This window comes from Trematomus bernacchii, unplaced genomic scaffold (assembly GCF_902827165.1).
Source record: "Trematomus bernacchii unplaced genomic scaffold, fTreBer1.1, whole genome shotgun sequence".
NCBI classification, from domain to species: domain Eukaryota; kingdom Metazoa; phylum Chordata; class Actinopteri; order Perciformes; family Nototheniidae; genus Trematomus; species Trematomus bernacchii.
This window is the reverse complement of record NW_022987756.1, coordinates 108,462-122,500: the sequence shown is the minus strand read 5'-3', so window position 1 is coordinate 122,500 and position 14,039 is coordinate 108,462. Positions and strand designations below refer to the sequence as shown.

The 14,039-nt window shown below is 45.0% G+C and overlaps 1 protein-coding gene across 1 annotated transcript; it reads left to right on the top strand.

The window, feature by feature from the left end:
• The first annotated feature begins 379 nt into the window (after positions 1 to 379).
• Positions 380 to 12,885, top strand: LOC117496578 (NACHT, LRR and PYD domains-containing protein 3-like). Its single transcript, XM_034148279.1, is given in 12 exon segments — positions 380 to 477; positions 586 to 719; positions 5,066 to 5,162; positions 5,249 to 5,348; positions 5,696 to 5,768; positions 8,678 to 8,836; positions 9,111 to 10,429; positions 10,431 to 10,921; positions 11,008 to 11,181; positions 11,333 to 11,506; positions 12,093 to 12,139; positions 12,301 to 12,885. Coding segments are annotated over 11 exon segments (3,216 nt in total). The 5' UTR covers positions 380 to 477; positions 586 to 691; the 3' UTR covers positions 12,855 to 12,885.
• The last annotated feature ends 1,154 nt before the right edge of the window (positions 12,886 to 14,039 follow it).

Below are 14,039 nucleotides of genomic sequence, written 5' to 3'. Positions count from 1 at the left end.
ATTGCCTTAATTGAACACTGCCTTGTGCAGACATCCCTGCTCAGATGTGCCACCTGAGGGAGATGGCTGCTGCAGAGGCAGCGAGAACCAGATGTTTCTGAATGATGCGGACATTAAGACACATCTGTGCTTTTAGATTTGCATCGTTTCAGCTGCAGTGGTTCATCTTGGCGTACGCACCTGTCGGCCACCAGAGAAACGCACCTTGCCTCTTTTTAATTACCGTATTATAAAATCAAAGTTCAGATGATAAGGTTTAATAAAGTGTGTTAATGTTTGACCTGAGGTGCTCCAGCTCGTTGGTTCCAGAGTTCAGAGGAGCTCATCATATTTCAGCTGGAGATGAACACACAGAGATAGACTGTATGTGAATCAACAGAGCTGTGGAGACCTGCTGGGAGTTACATGTTAGTTCTGTCTCTGCTTGGAGCGACTGATTCATTTCACCGTCACTCATCAGCAGATTCTCTTCAGAAGGTAAGAGCAGCTTTCATCATGTGTGTGTCAGCAGTTAGACTGAGAACAGTAGAGGTGCTGCTGTACTCATGTGTTGTGTTCACTGCATCGCTGGAACAAAACTCACAGGAAACAACAACAGTTTGGATGAAGCTGAGACTCATCCTGTTGGTACGTCACACTGAGAGCAGAACATAGACACAGAGATGAGATCAATACTACAGAGCTAAGGGACATGTGGACTTTAGTTCAGAGAACTCAGGGTAAGCGAATTGTGCCTCCTATGTTCAAGGTTAACATTGAAAGTGATGATATGTCCCAATGCGTCTCAATGTACATGTTACTCCAGCTGCATATCAGTTTACTCCACTCAAATGGCGCAACACTCCCGTTCCATGGACAGACGTGTAAAACACTCAAATTCCAATAGATGGAGCTCTAGACTAATTTATAAAATTTGTAAAAATGTTGTTAAGTCTGAAAAACACGCTATTATGGATGATAAATAGGTTAATATGGTAAACAAGGGCGCACAACCCCCAAACTTCGTGTGTGTGTTCCAACAGGTACAAAGTGTAAATATACCAAGTTTGATGGACCTGTGATGTCTGTAAATATTTGAATTAAAACAGTTTAATCGAGTTTGAGCACTAGTATACCCATGTTTTTAACACTTTAGCGGGGTAACCATGTTATCTTTTCACCCTGGGTGTGTGATACAAGTGAAACCACACTTAAAACCTCCGGAATTAAAACAGTTTAATCGAGTTTGAGCACTAATATACCCATGATTCAGACACTTTAGCGGGGTAAACATGTTATCTTTTCTGCTGCCTGCATTTAAACAGATTCACCAGTTTATAACATTACTTTAGCCCTGATCAGAGCCATGTTTTCTGGGTAACACAGCGAGGTGCTGTACCCTGGGTCTCTGGGTCTCTGGGTCTCTGGGTCTCTGAGACCCTGCTAACAGCAGTGACTCTGCTGTTTTTAGCTTCTTGTACATTTAACAACATAAATATGATTGATATGTACATTGTTCTGTCTATACTGACAGGTTTATGTCCATAACTCCGTATGTTTATGTCGTCCAATGTACACGGTCTAAAAACGACTATTGTGACTGAATTAAAAGAGTTTGACAGTATTTTAACACTCATGTAGCCATGTTTGCAGCCCTGTTCACAGGGTAAGAAGTGAATTACCCTCTCCTGTTGAATTAAAACATTTCCCACGACTCTGACCACTAATGTACCCATGATTGAGATACTTATTCCTGGGTAAATATGTTATCTTTTCACCCTGGGTGTGTGATACAAGTGAAGCCACACTTAAAACCTCCTGAATTAAAACATTTCCCACGACTTTAAACACTAATGTACCCATGTTTTGCACACTTATTCCTGGCTAAATATGTTATCTTTTCACCCTAGGTGTGTGTATTTCTGCCTGTGAGTGTGATATCCTGCTTAAAGCAGTGATTCTGCTGTTTTTAGTTTCTTGTACATTTAACAAAATAAATATGATTAATATGTACATTGTTCTGTCTATACTGACACGTTTATGTCCATAACTCCGTATGTTTATGTCGTCCAATGTACACTGTCTAAAAACGACAATAATGAGTGAATTAAAACATTTTGGCCGCTCATAGGCGGCCTGCCATGCGCACCTTGAGTCCCCGGGCCCCCTGACTTAAGCACACTGCCTTGGACAAAACCCCATGTGCATAACTGCCAGACAAGCGTGCCCTTGGTAACCTAAAAATATGAAAAGTGTCTGAGTGTCAGGAGTCCGCAGTTGGAATCTTAAGGGCGGACGGTAGACCACCACAAAATCCACCCCCTTGTTAGTCTTACCAGGGGCACGAGGTTCTGGAGGGTGTGAATATCTGGGTTTAGTCCATGGGGGAGTGCTTAACTGCGGGGGCCCGGGGACTCATGGTGTGCAAGGTTATGGAGGAGTGCCACTTTTAGGGACTCATGCTGGAGGTCTCTAGTCCGTCCTTTGGGGGTCTGTGAGCCGCCACATAGAGGTGATTTCCCCGGTCTCTCTCCTGGAAGTGTGAAATAAACAGAGTGCCACTGTTAGGGACTCATGCTGGAGGTCTCTAGTCCGTCCTTTGGCTCTCTGAGACCCTGCTAACAGCAGTGACTCTGCTGCCTGCATTTAAACAGATTCACCAGTTTATAACATTACTTTAGCCCTGATCAGAGCGCTGTTTTCTGGGTAAGACAGCGAGGTGCTGTACCCTGGGTCTCTGGGTCTATGGGTCTTTGAGACCCTGCTAACAGCAGTGACTCTGCTGCCTGCATTTAAACAGATTCACCAGTTTAAGACTGCATGGCAATATGCATTGTAGTTCTGGCACATGTTCAGATTCTGCTATTTCTGCTGAAATAGCACATTGTGAACTACCAGTTTTCATTAAATGACTCTGTCTCCTGAATTAAAACATTTCCCACGACTTTGACCACTAATGTACCCATGATTCAGACACTTATTCCTGGGTTAATATGTTATCTTTTCCCCCTGGGGGTGTGTGGCACCATCTGGTGGAACATTTGTGAATTACACTAAAATCCAAAACTTTAATGTTTTTTATCTTAGCGAAATAATGGTTTAATGACCCCAATGTAATGATCATTTATGATTCTGCAGACGTTGTCTACACGTGTATCACAACGGCTTATTTTTAGAGCGAATTAGAAAACTCGGTTATTAAGGTTTTTTTTTGTCAATATGAGATGCACTGTTTTCATGTCGCATGTACATATCTGTACATATGGCCACACGCACTACTAATGGAGGGTTAGACTAGTTCAGATGACTTCAGGGTTAGACTAGTTCAGATGACTTTAGGGTTAGACTAGTTCAGATGACTTTAGGGTTAGACTAGTTCAGATGACTTTAGGGTTAGACTAGTTCAGATGACTTTAGGGTTAGACTAGTTCAGATGACTTTAGGGTTAGACTAGTTCAGATGACTTTAAGGTTAGACTAGTTCAGATGACTTTAGGGTTAGACTAGTTCAGATGACTTTAGGGTTAGACTAGTTCAGATGACTTTAGGGTTAGACTAGTTCAGATGACTTTAGGGTTAGACTAGTTCAGATGACTTTAGGGTTAGACTAGTTCAGATGACTTTAAGGTTAGACTAGTTCAGATGACTTTAGGGTTAGACTAGTTCAGATGACTTTAGGGTTAGACTAGTTCAGATGACTTTAGGGTTAGACTAGTTCAGATGACTTTAGGGTTAGACTAGTTCAGATGACTTTAGGGTTAGACTAGTTCAGATGACTTTAGAGTTAGACTAGTTCAGATGACTTTAAGGTTAGACTAGTTCAGATGACTTTAGGGTTAGACTAGTTCAGATGACTTTAGGGTTAGACTAGTTCAGATGACTTTAAGGTTAGACTAGTTCAGATGACTTTAGGGTTAGACTAGTTCAGATGACTTTAGGGTTAGACTAGTTCAGATGACTTTAGAGTTAGACTAGTTCAGATGACTTTAAGGTTAGACTAGTTCAGATGACTTTAGGGTTAGACTAGTTCAGATGACTTTAGAGTTAGACTAGTTCAGATGACTTTAAGGTTAGACTAGTTCAGATGACTTTAGGGTTAGACTAGTTCAGATGACTTTAGGGTTAGACTAGTTCAGATGACTTTAGGGTTAGACTAGTTCAGATGACTTTAGGGTTATCCTGTACATCACCACCGTGGAACAAACAGAGCACAGATAGATGAACTCTGCTAACAAACAGTTTCTCAAAGGTTGGGTTTATTATTCTGTCTCTCTGCATCAGTCACAGCAGAAGATATTTCTTCTCATTTACAGGAATTGTGTGTTGTTAGTTTTATTGTTAGAGGTTTTGTTGCAGTACCAAGGGTCGGCCCGTTCAGTCTCTTTGAAACCTGCTTACAGCTCAGTTAGTGGGGGGTCAGAGTCTGAATCTGTCTACAGACGGCCTGTTACTGATTAACAGCTGATAAAAACGACTTCACTATCATAAAGTAAGACGTCTCAGAATTATGATATTCTGTCATTTTAGGATCAGGAGACCATGTTACCTGTGGAAGGTATTGGGGTGATGGGGTGGCTCGGTCTGTAGGGACTTGGCCTGGGAAGTGAAGGGTCGCGAGAGAGTGGACTGGTATCTGGAGAGGTGGAGTTCACCTCCTGGGCCGACAGAGGGGAAATGTAATTGTCTGCATGTTGTTTATTCAGATTGACTTTACACTCAGTTATTATTCTTGCACAATCTGATGAATATATAATGTTAATAATGTGCAAGGCGCCATCTCAGTCACAGCTATATACAGCTTGGTATATCCGTTAGCGTAGCTAGCTAACCAGGCCAGACAACGCCACTGGGGAAAAACTGAAGAACCTTCAGGGAGAGCAACAGAGTATCCCTCTCAGGATGGATAGGTGTTGTTTAGGGGTCAACACACTGGGTTTCTGTGTGGTTCTGGGGCTGTGGGGAACATTCTGGGCTGATCAGGTCCTGTTGAGGCTCCAACAAGGTTCCTGAATATCTGAGAGGAGGGGAACTACCTGTGATGTAAAGCTTGTGGTAATGAATGAGCATGTTGTTGTGTTTGTGTGAAGGTGGGGGCTCTGCTATGGATCAGAGTGAGGACAGAGAGGAGGAAGCCCCCCCCTCTAAAGGCTCTGGGGAACATGACAGCCAGACCAAAGCTCAGAGGTGAGATCTCCACCTGTCCATGACTCTTCTCCATGTCACAGCTCAGCACTCGTTACTCACTCAAAGCTCTGTGTGTTGTGTTCCAGCCCAGAGCAAACACCACATCCTGCTGGACCTGGACCTGAACCTGGACCTGGACCTGGACCTGGACCTGGACCTGGACCTGGACCGGGACCTGGACCTGGACCTGGACCTGGACCTGGACCTGGACCTGGACCTGGACCTGGACCTGGACCTGGACCCAGCTGTGTGTCCATGAAGAGTGACAATTCTATGCCCATACATATACACTTTAAAGATGGAGACCCATCTGATCAAAAGTAATGATTAACCATATTTTGTTATCAGTATGAAAACATCTGACCATAAATGCCATTTTCAGTGTTCTTCATTTATCAGTGTTTGTGATCTATCAGGATCCAACATGAGGAACCTGGACCTGGACCTGGACCCAGCTGTGTGTCCATGAAGAGTGACAGGTCTATGCCCAGACCTATACACTTCAAAGATGGATCCCCCTCTGCTGATCCAAGGTAAAAGTGTTGTCTTATTGTGCAATGGGTACAGGGGTGAAGTGCTATGTGAAGGACCATGTTTTAAGAGTGGGTAAGATCTCATCTCCTCTAGGGCAGGCATCCTCAAAGTTCCGGACCAAACCACAACTGTCTCTGGACTCTGAGCAAATTATACTTTTCATATGTATTATCTGTATTATCTGTGTTATCTGCGAGACATCGCCACAACGCCACGAGTCAAAATTCTCAGCTATGTCCGCTGCATACAGCGCTCTGCATGTACGACTGTTCCACTGTCTGTGTGTGTCTGTCAACGCTTTGGTCCAATCACATTCAGCATCCCGTCAGCGTTTTTTCCCCCACCAACAGTCTGCGAATCAGAGGCACAGTAGGGCGGGTCTTCGCGGAATGCGGGTGGGAAAAATGCGTGTGTCGTCTCTTTCAACCGGTCTGAGTCAGAGCGAGAGTTTACAGCTCATCTAGTTGCATCTGTACTGTAGCTAGTAGCCTAGTTTCACCTACCGGGGTGGCATGGGGTGGCAACTGCCACCCTAAAAATAGGCCTTGCCACCCCAGCTGCCACCCCAGCTGACAGCTTTGTTTTGAAAGAAAAGTTGTGGCTCATCTGACATTTATGAGAGAAAGTCTCTAATGTCCGAGTGCAAGTGAATGCAGCACAAGATGCACGTCTTGTAACCCCTCCCCCGTCCCTGGCGCGAGCGTGGAAATATGATTGGCGGCGATTTCATTTGAACGGGACGGCGCAAAACGAGAAGCATTCGGACCCAAGTACTGAAGGAATGAGGTGCGGTCTCCAATGACAGAGAAGAGACTGTCAGTGTGTCTGGACTCAGCATTGAATCAAAACGCACTAAAGCTGTTGATCTTAATCAGTTTGAGGCGTGTTGCTGAACAACATGGTGATCGCTGCATTCAGCTGTAATAGACTCGTCAACTTGATGCTCTGCTCACGGATGAGCATACACAACCGTTAAGATGATGACCTTACGTGTGTAAATATATTTTTTTCTTTGTGGGGGTCTGCCCCAAAAAACAGTTTTAAGTCCTGAGAAAGTCAAATAAGACGGTGTGTAAAACTACACTGCCCAGACAACAGAAAGTAACCACTTTGATTGAACTAGGCCAGTAGGTAAGGACTCTCCACTGGATAATAACTGAAGTATAAAAGAATGCATGACTGAAGTGATGGAGACCATGTTTGAAGGCAAATAAAAAGAGGAAATAACAGGTCAAATCAAGCAAAGCCCCCTCTCAGATTCCACAGCAACCAGAAGAACATAAATACTGGCTGGTGATTTGATGAATCAGCTTTGTGATGGAATACAAAATGCACAGTGCATTTCCTTAGCTGTGGATGAGTCCACTGACACCACTGACAATGCTCAGTTGCTGGTGTGTGTGAGTTTTGATGATGAGGCAAAGGGGGAGTTTGTTGAAGATGTGTTGGGCCTGACGAACCTCAGTGGACACACAAGGGGGCAAGACATTTATAAAGCAATAATGGGAATGCTGAATGAAAGAGGGTGCAGCTGCCTTTATTCATAACTGTGCAGCTCTTACACTGCGACTCTGAGGGATCAAGCACAGACACAAGAACAATGAAAACTGCTGCATACAGAGACTTTTTGTTTTTGCAACCTCGTGTTAAGAATCTTGTTGCAATTGTTTAAAAGTTTGAATGACCGTAATAAACGGACCTTTGTCTGATTGAAAAAATTGTTTTGGACCTTTAAGATTTGTATTTGAGTACCCCTGCTCTAGGGGGTTTAAGTTAAATGCATCAATCTTTGAGGGCAAAATGTATTTAACTAGTCACTCCCCTTTTCAACTGTATTTTTGTTTGACTGTTCCATAGAATGATTTCATACCTGTTTTTCATTCATACAGAGTCCTTTACCTCACTGAGCTGTAGCTATCATAGCCTCTCAGTCTGAGCTGTAGTTATCTGAGCTGTAGTTATCTCTCTCAGTCTGAGCTGTAGCTATCATAGCCTCTCAGTCTGAGCTGTAGTTATCATAGCCTCTCAGTCTGAGCTGTAGTTATCAGAGCCTCTCAGTCTGAGCTGTAGTTATCAGAGCCTCTCAGTCTGAGCTGTAGTTATCAGAGCCTCTCAGTCTGAGCTGTAGTTATCAGAGCCTCTCAGTCTGAGCTGTAGTTATCAGAGCCTCTCAGTCTGAGCTGTAGTTATCAGAGCCTCTCAGTCTGAGCTGTAGTTATCAGAGCCTCTCAGTCTGAGCTGTAGTTATCAGAGCCTCTCAGTCTGAGCTGTAGTTATCTCTCTCAGTCTGAGCTGTAGTTATCAGAGCCTCTCAGTCTGAGCTGTAGTTATCAGAGTCTCTCAGTCTGAGCTGTAGTTATCAGAGTCTCTCAGTCTGAGCTGTAGTTATCTCTCTCAGTCTGAGCTGTAGTTATCAGCCTCTCAGTCTGAGCTGTAGTTATCAGAGCCTCTCAGTCTGAGCTGTAGTTATCAGAGTCTCTCAGTCTGAGCTGTAGTTATCAGAGTCTCTCAGTCTGAGCTGTAGTTATCAGAGTCTCTCAGTCTGAGCTGTAGTTATCAGAGCCTCTCAGTCTGAGCTGTAGTTATCTCTCTCAGTCTGAGCTGTAGTTGTCAGCCTCTCAGTCTGAGCTGTAGTTATCTCTCTCAGTCTGAGCTGTAGTTATCAGAGCCTCTCAAACTGAGCTGTAGTTATCAGAGCCTCTCAAACTGAGCTGTAGTTATCCTGTCAGAGCCTCTCAGTCTGACAGGAGAGGATTCTCCCTCCACCTTGTACAAAAAGCTTCTTATATCCGTTAGCGCAGCTAGCTAACCAGATGCTAACAACAACAATCCCCCGAGGTTCCTGAGCGCACTCCTGAATGGGTGTGAAGTCTGAATCAGGCACTTCAACAGTCTGTGTGTGTGTGTGTGTGTGTGTGTGTGTGTGTGTGTGTGTGTGTGTCTTTTACAGAGTCTATCAGCAGAGCTTGTCCTGAGATCAGATTACCCAGAATGCTTAGAGAGTCAGAGGGAGGATGAGGAGGTGTTGGAGGCTGAGGATGAAGAGCAGAGGAGCAGCAGCAGAGAGGCCCTTCTGAACATCTCACTGCACCTCCTGAGGAGCATGAAGCAGGAGGAGCTGGCTGACCGCCTGCAGAGCAGTAAGAGGACTCAACACATGTACCATGATGGAGAGAGTCTGTGTGTCAGATCTTTTCCAAATACATTTGATTTATGGTTTCTTCTGTGCAAACACACTATCCTGTTGTGCTGGAGATGTTTTGTAAGATAAAAAGACCATCTTGATATAACTTAACTGCTTTAGAAAGAAACCAACTCACATCTGCTCGTGGCTTTCATGTTGGCAGTTGAGCTGATTCTCCGCTCGGCCTGTCAGAGCTTTATTTAAATTTTTTTGATTGTTTGTTGTTTCAGAAATTGCTGCTGCTGTGTGTCAGCGTAAACTTAAATCCACCCTGAAGGAGAGGTTCCTGTGTGTGTTTGAGGGCATTGCTAAAGCAGGAAGCCCAACCCTTCTGAACCAGATCTACACAGAGCTCTACATCACAGAGGGGGGGGGGGGGGGGGGGGCTGCAGAGGTCAATGCTGAACATGAGGTCAGACAGATTGAAACAGCATCCAGGAAACCAGACAGACCAGAAACAACCATCAGACAAGAAGACCTCTTTAAAGCCTCACCTGGAAGAGATGCACCAATCAGAGCAGTGATGACAAAGGGCGTGGCTGGCATTGGGAAAACAGTCTTAACACAGAAGTTCACTCTGGACTGGGCTGAAGGCAAAGCCCACCAGGACATCCAGTTCATATTTCCATTCACCTTCAGAGAGCTGAATGTGGTGAGAGAGAACAAGTACAGCTTGGTGGAACTTGTTCATCACTTCTTCTCTGAAACCAGAGACGCAGGAATCTGCAGGTTTGATCAGTTCCCGGTTGTGTTCATCTTTGACGGTCTGGATGAGTGTCGACTTCCTCTGGACTTCCACAACACTGAGATCCTGACTGATGTCACAGAGTCCACCTCAGTGGATGTGCTGCTGACGAACCTCATCAGGGGGAAGCTGGTTCCCTCTGCTCGCCTCTGGATAACCACACGACCTGCAGCAGCCAATCAGATCCCTCCTGAGTGTGTGGACATGGTGACAGAGGTCCGAGGGTTCACTGACCCACAGAAGGAGGAGTACTTCAGGAAGAGGTTCAGAGATCAGGAGCAGGCCGTCACCATCATCTCCCACATCAAGACCTCACGAAGCCTCCACATCATGTGCCACATCCCAGTCTTCTGCTGGATCTCTGCTTCAGTTCTGGAGGAGGTGTTGAAAACCAGTGAAGGAAGAAATCTGCCCAAGACCCTGACTGAGATGTACATCCACTTCCTGGTGGTTCAGTCCAAAGTGAACATCAAGTATGATGGAGGAGCTGAGACAGATCCACACTGGAGTCCAGAGAGCAGGATGAAGATGATGGAGTTTCTGGGAAAACTGTCTTTTGAGCAGCTGCAGAAAGGCAAACTGATCTTCTATGAGTCCGACCTGACAGAGTGTGGCATCGATATCAGAGCAGCCTCAGTGTACTCAGGAGTGTTCACACAGGTCTTTAGAGAGGAGAGAGGAACGTACAAGAACACAGTGTTCTGCTTCGTCCATCTGAGCGTTCAGGAGTTTCTGGCTGCTCTTCATGTCCATCTGACCTTCATCAACTCTGGAGTCAACCTGCTGTCAGAAAACCAACAACCTTAAAATCTTCAGATCAAAACCCAAACCTAAACTAACAGATCTCTACCAGAGTGCTGTGGACCAGGCCTTACAGAGTCCAAACGGACATCTGGACTTGTTCCTCCGCTTCCTCCTGGGTCTTTCACTGCAGACCAATCAGAAACTCCTGGGAGGCCTGGTGACGCAGACAGGAAGTAGCTCAGAGATCAACCAGAAAACAGTCCAGTACATCAAGAAGAAGATGGATGAGGATCTGTCTGCAGAGAAAAGCATCAACCTGTTCCACTGTCTGAATGAACTGAATGATCGTTCTCTAGTGGAGGAGATCCAACAATCCCTGAGATCAGGCAGTCTCTCCACAGAGGATCTGTCTCTTGCTCAGTGGTCGGCTCTGGTCTTCATCTTACTGTCATCAGAAGAAGATCTGGACGTGTTTGACCTGAAGAAATACTCTGCTTCAGAGGAGGCTCTTCTGAGGCTGCTGCCAGTGGTCAAAGCCTCCAGGAAAGCTCTGTAAGTGGAGAGATAATTTGATTTAGTGAATCAGTTATTAATACACTGCTGTCTTCTAAATAACTGTTGGTCCATCGTCTCTTCAGACTGAGTGGCTGTAAGCTGTCAGAGAGAAGCTGTGCAGCTCTGTCCTCAGTCCTCAGCTCCCAGTCCTCTAGTCTGAGAGATCTGGACCTGAGTAACAACGACCTGCAGGATTCAGGAGTGAAGCTGCTGTCTGCTGGACTGGAGAGTCCACACTGTGAACTGGAGACTCTCAGGTCAGAGTTCAGCTTTTTATTTACAAGCAGTTTCACTTTTCAATTATTGTCATCCAGCTTTTTGTTCATGTTGATGAAGATGGTCCACCTCTGATGTTGCTGCTCATGTGACTTTTTAAAGCACTGAGTTTACTGTATTCCCTGGTTCCAGTCTGTCAGGCTGTCTGGTCACAGAGGAAGGCTGTGTTTCTCTGGCTTCAGCTCTGAGCTCCAACCCCTCCCATCTGAGAGAGCTGGACCTGAGCTACAATCATCCAGGAGACTCAGGAGAGAAGCGGCTTTCTGCTGGACTGGAGGATCCACTCTGGAAACTGGACACTCTCAGGTATGGACAGACTGACTGCAGGTTCCTCATATTTTTCTAATGTAATCTCTTTCATCTCTGGTCTTCCATCATGAAGGACGTCTCATTTCCCTTGATTATGTTCACAGCAGTGAGTTAACCTTGAAGTCTTATTACATGGAAACAGCCATTCAGTCCAAACATCAGAACCACTGGCTCTAGGGAGGATAATGATGGTCAGTTTATGAATTTGGTTCTGACTGAGATATCTCACCAAATGCGAAATGTGTTGAGATGAGATTCTGTTTGACATTTTTGATCCCCAGAGGGTTGACCCACAGAGATCCAAAGTTCTAGTGATATTTCATTTCTGGTTTTTTTTCAGTTGTTGTCAGAGTCTTGATGTTGGAAGTTTACTTCGAGAGAGGTTTAGGTTTTGAAATGTTGTTTTTTTACCTTGTTTTACCTGGCCTTGCTCTGTGAATTCTGGGTCCATCGACAATAAAGGACTTGCATTGAAATAATCTGTCTCTCTGTCCCACGGACAGACTGAGCTCTGCTTCAGGTTGAACAGCAGCTAGGACTCATGTTGGATAGAAATTCATCCTGCCTGTGTTTCTTCCTCCAGGCTGGACCATGGTGGAGAGCAGAGGTTAAAACCAGGTGTGAGGAAGTGTAAGTGTGGATCAGTCAGCTTCTCTCTAAAGACACAGATGATGGAGGTGCTATTTATTCATTAGAACATGACATCTTGAAGCTTTATAGAAAGATCACTGACAGAGAGGAAAGCCTTCAGGTGAGTCTGATGATAAACTGCTGTCTGTGTCTCTCATCAGATTCCTGTGAACTCACCCTGGACTCAAACACAGTGAACAGAGACCTCATCCTGTCTGAGGACAACAGGACGGTGACACCTGTGAGAGGAGAGAAGCAGCCATATCCTGATCATCCAGAGAGGTTTGACTCCTGTTCTCAGCTGATGTGCAGAGAAGCTCTGACTGGTCTCTGTTACTGGGAGGTAGAGTGGAGAGGAGGGGTTTCTATATCAGTGACTTACAGAGGAATCAGGAGGAGAGGAAATAGAAAGGACTGTAGGTTTGGAAGGAATGATCAGTCCTGGAGTCTGAGATGCTCTGGTAATGGTTACTCGGTCTGGAACAATGACAGAAGAACACACACCTCTTCCTCTTCCTTATCCTCCTCCATCTCCCCCTCCTCTGGTAGAGTAGCAGTGTATCTGGATCATCCTGCTGGCTCTCTCTCCTTCTACAGAGTCTCCTCTGACACACTGACCCACCTCCACACCTTCAGAGCCACATTCACTGAACCTCTCTACGCTGGGTTTGCGCTCAGGTTCGATGGTTCCTCAGTGTCTCTGTGTCCTCTGTAGGAGGAGACCACTTCCTGTCCTGGGGTTTTAATGTTGGTGTTTTGAATCAATGCTTTTCATTGGTTAACATGTGTGTCATGGGCGTCGCAGCCATTATATGAGGGTGGGATAAGTCCCCCCGACCTTTTAAAATGATTAGTTTGGCCCCCCCGACTTTTACCATATTGAAAGTCCGTGCATCGGTCTATCCACTCGCCGCTCTTTGTAGAGCGCTGTGTCAGTGCTTCATTATCCAATCCATTCCACTTGCTTATTGTGAGAATGCCCAAATCAATGAAACTCCATACCATGTTTTCACTGCTACTTTGTACCAAGGCAGATTCTCACATTGACACCAGATGGACACACGATAAAGGAAATGTTCAAATTCGGCTCTGATCGTAACAACATCGGGCCATTCGTGAGCCAAGCAACAGCCGAAGCAAGTACGATGCCTACAGAAGGCCACACGATGGCACCTGAACCACACACGAAAATATGGTCGTAGACTTTACTGATGATTTAGAATGTATCCAGACTCAACGTAAGAGCGTGTGCCTCTTCGGGTGGGTGCTAACATTTAAACATACACTTTATTCTTGACTTTTCCGTCTTTATATGTAGAAGATATGACTTATCTCCGTCATGTTGTTTCCATAGCAACAACAACTTCCTGTCAACAGCGTAAACTCGCCTTCAAAATAAAAGCATCTAAATAAAACAGGAAGTTAACCTAAATTACATGTAAGACATACAACTGCAACGGAAGTAACAAAAACAATGTAATATCCTTTTCAGTTTCACAGAACACAAATTGGGTTATTTACACAATATGTTTACATGATTTGATGAACAACCAGAGAAGCGATCTGCAAGGAAACATCGCACACCGTGTCCGCATGCTCCTGTTTCACCTGCTTCATACAGGTATCATCACTGCTACTGATTTCAATAGAGCATTTGTGATGAATTGTGATTGAAGCTTTGGGAGTTACACACGCCTCTGCTCTGTAGAGTTGCTCAGGACTGACTGAGGAAGATGCTCTGAGGCTGGCCTTTTATATGTCCATGTTACCATGACAGCTACTCAAATTCGGCTGTCTTCGCCGACACCGTGGTCCCATCTCGATGTCATCGTACTATAATACAATGGCTACACGACGGCATTGCGAGGGCTTCACGTAGTCGTGTTGCCTTCCTAAGACA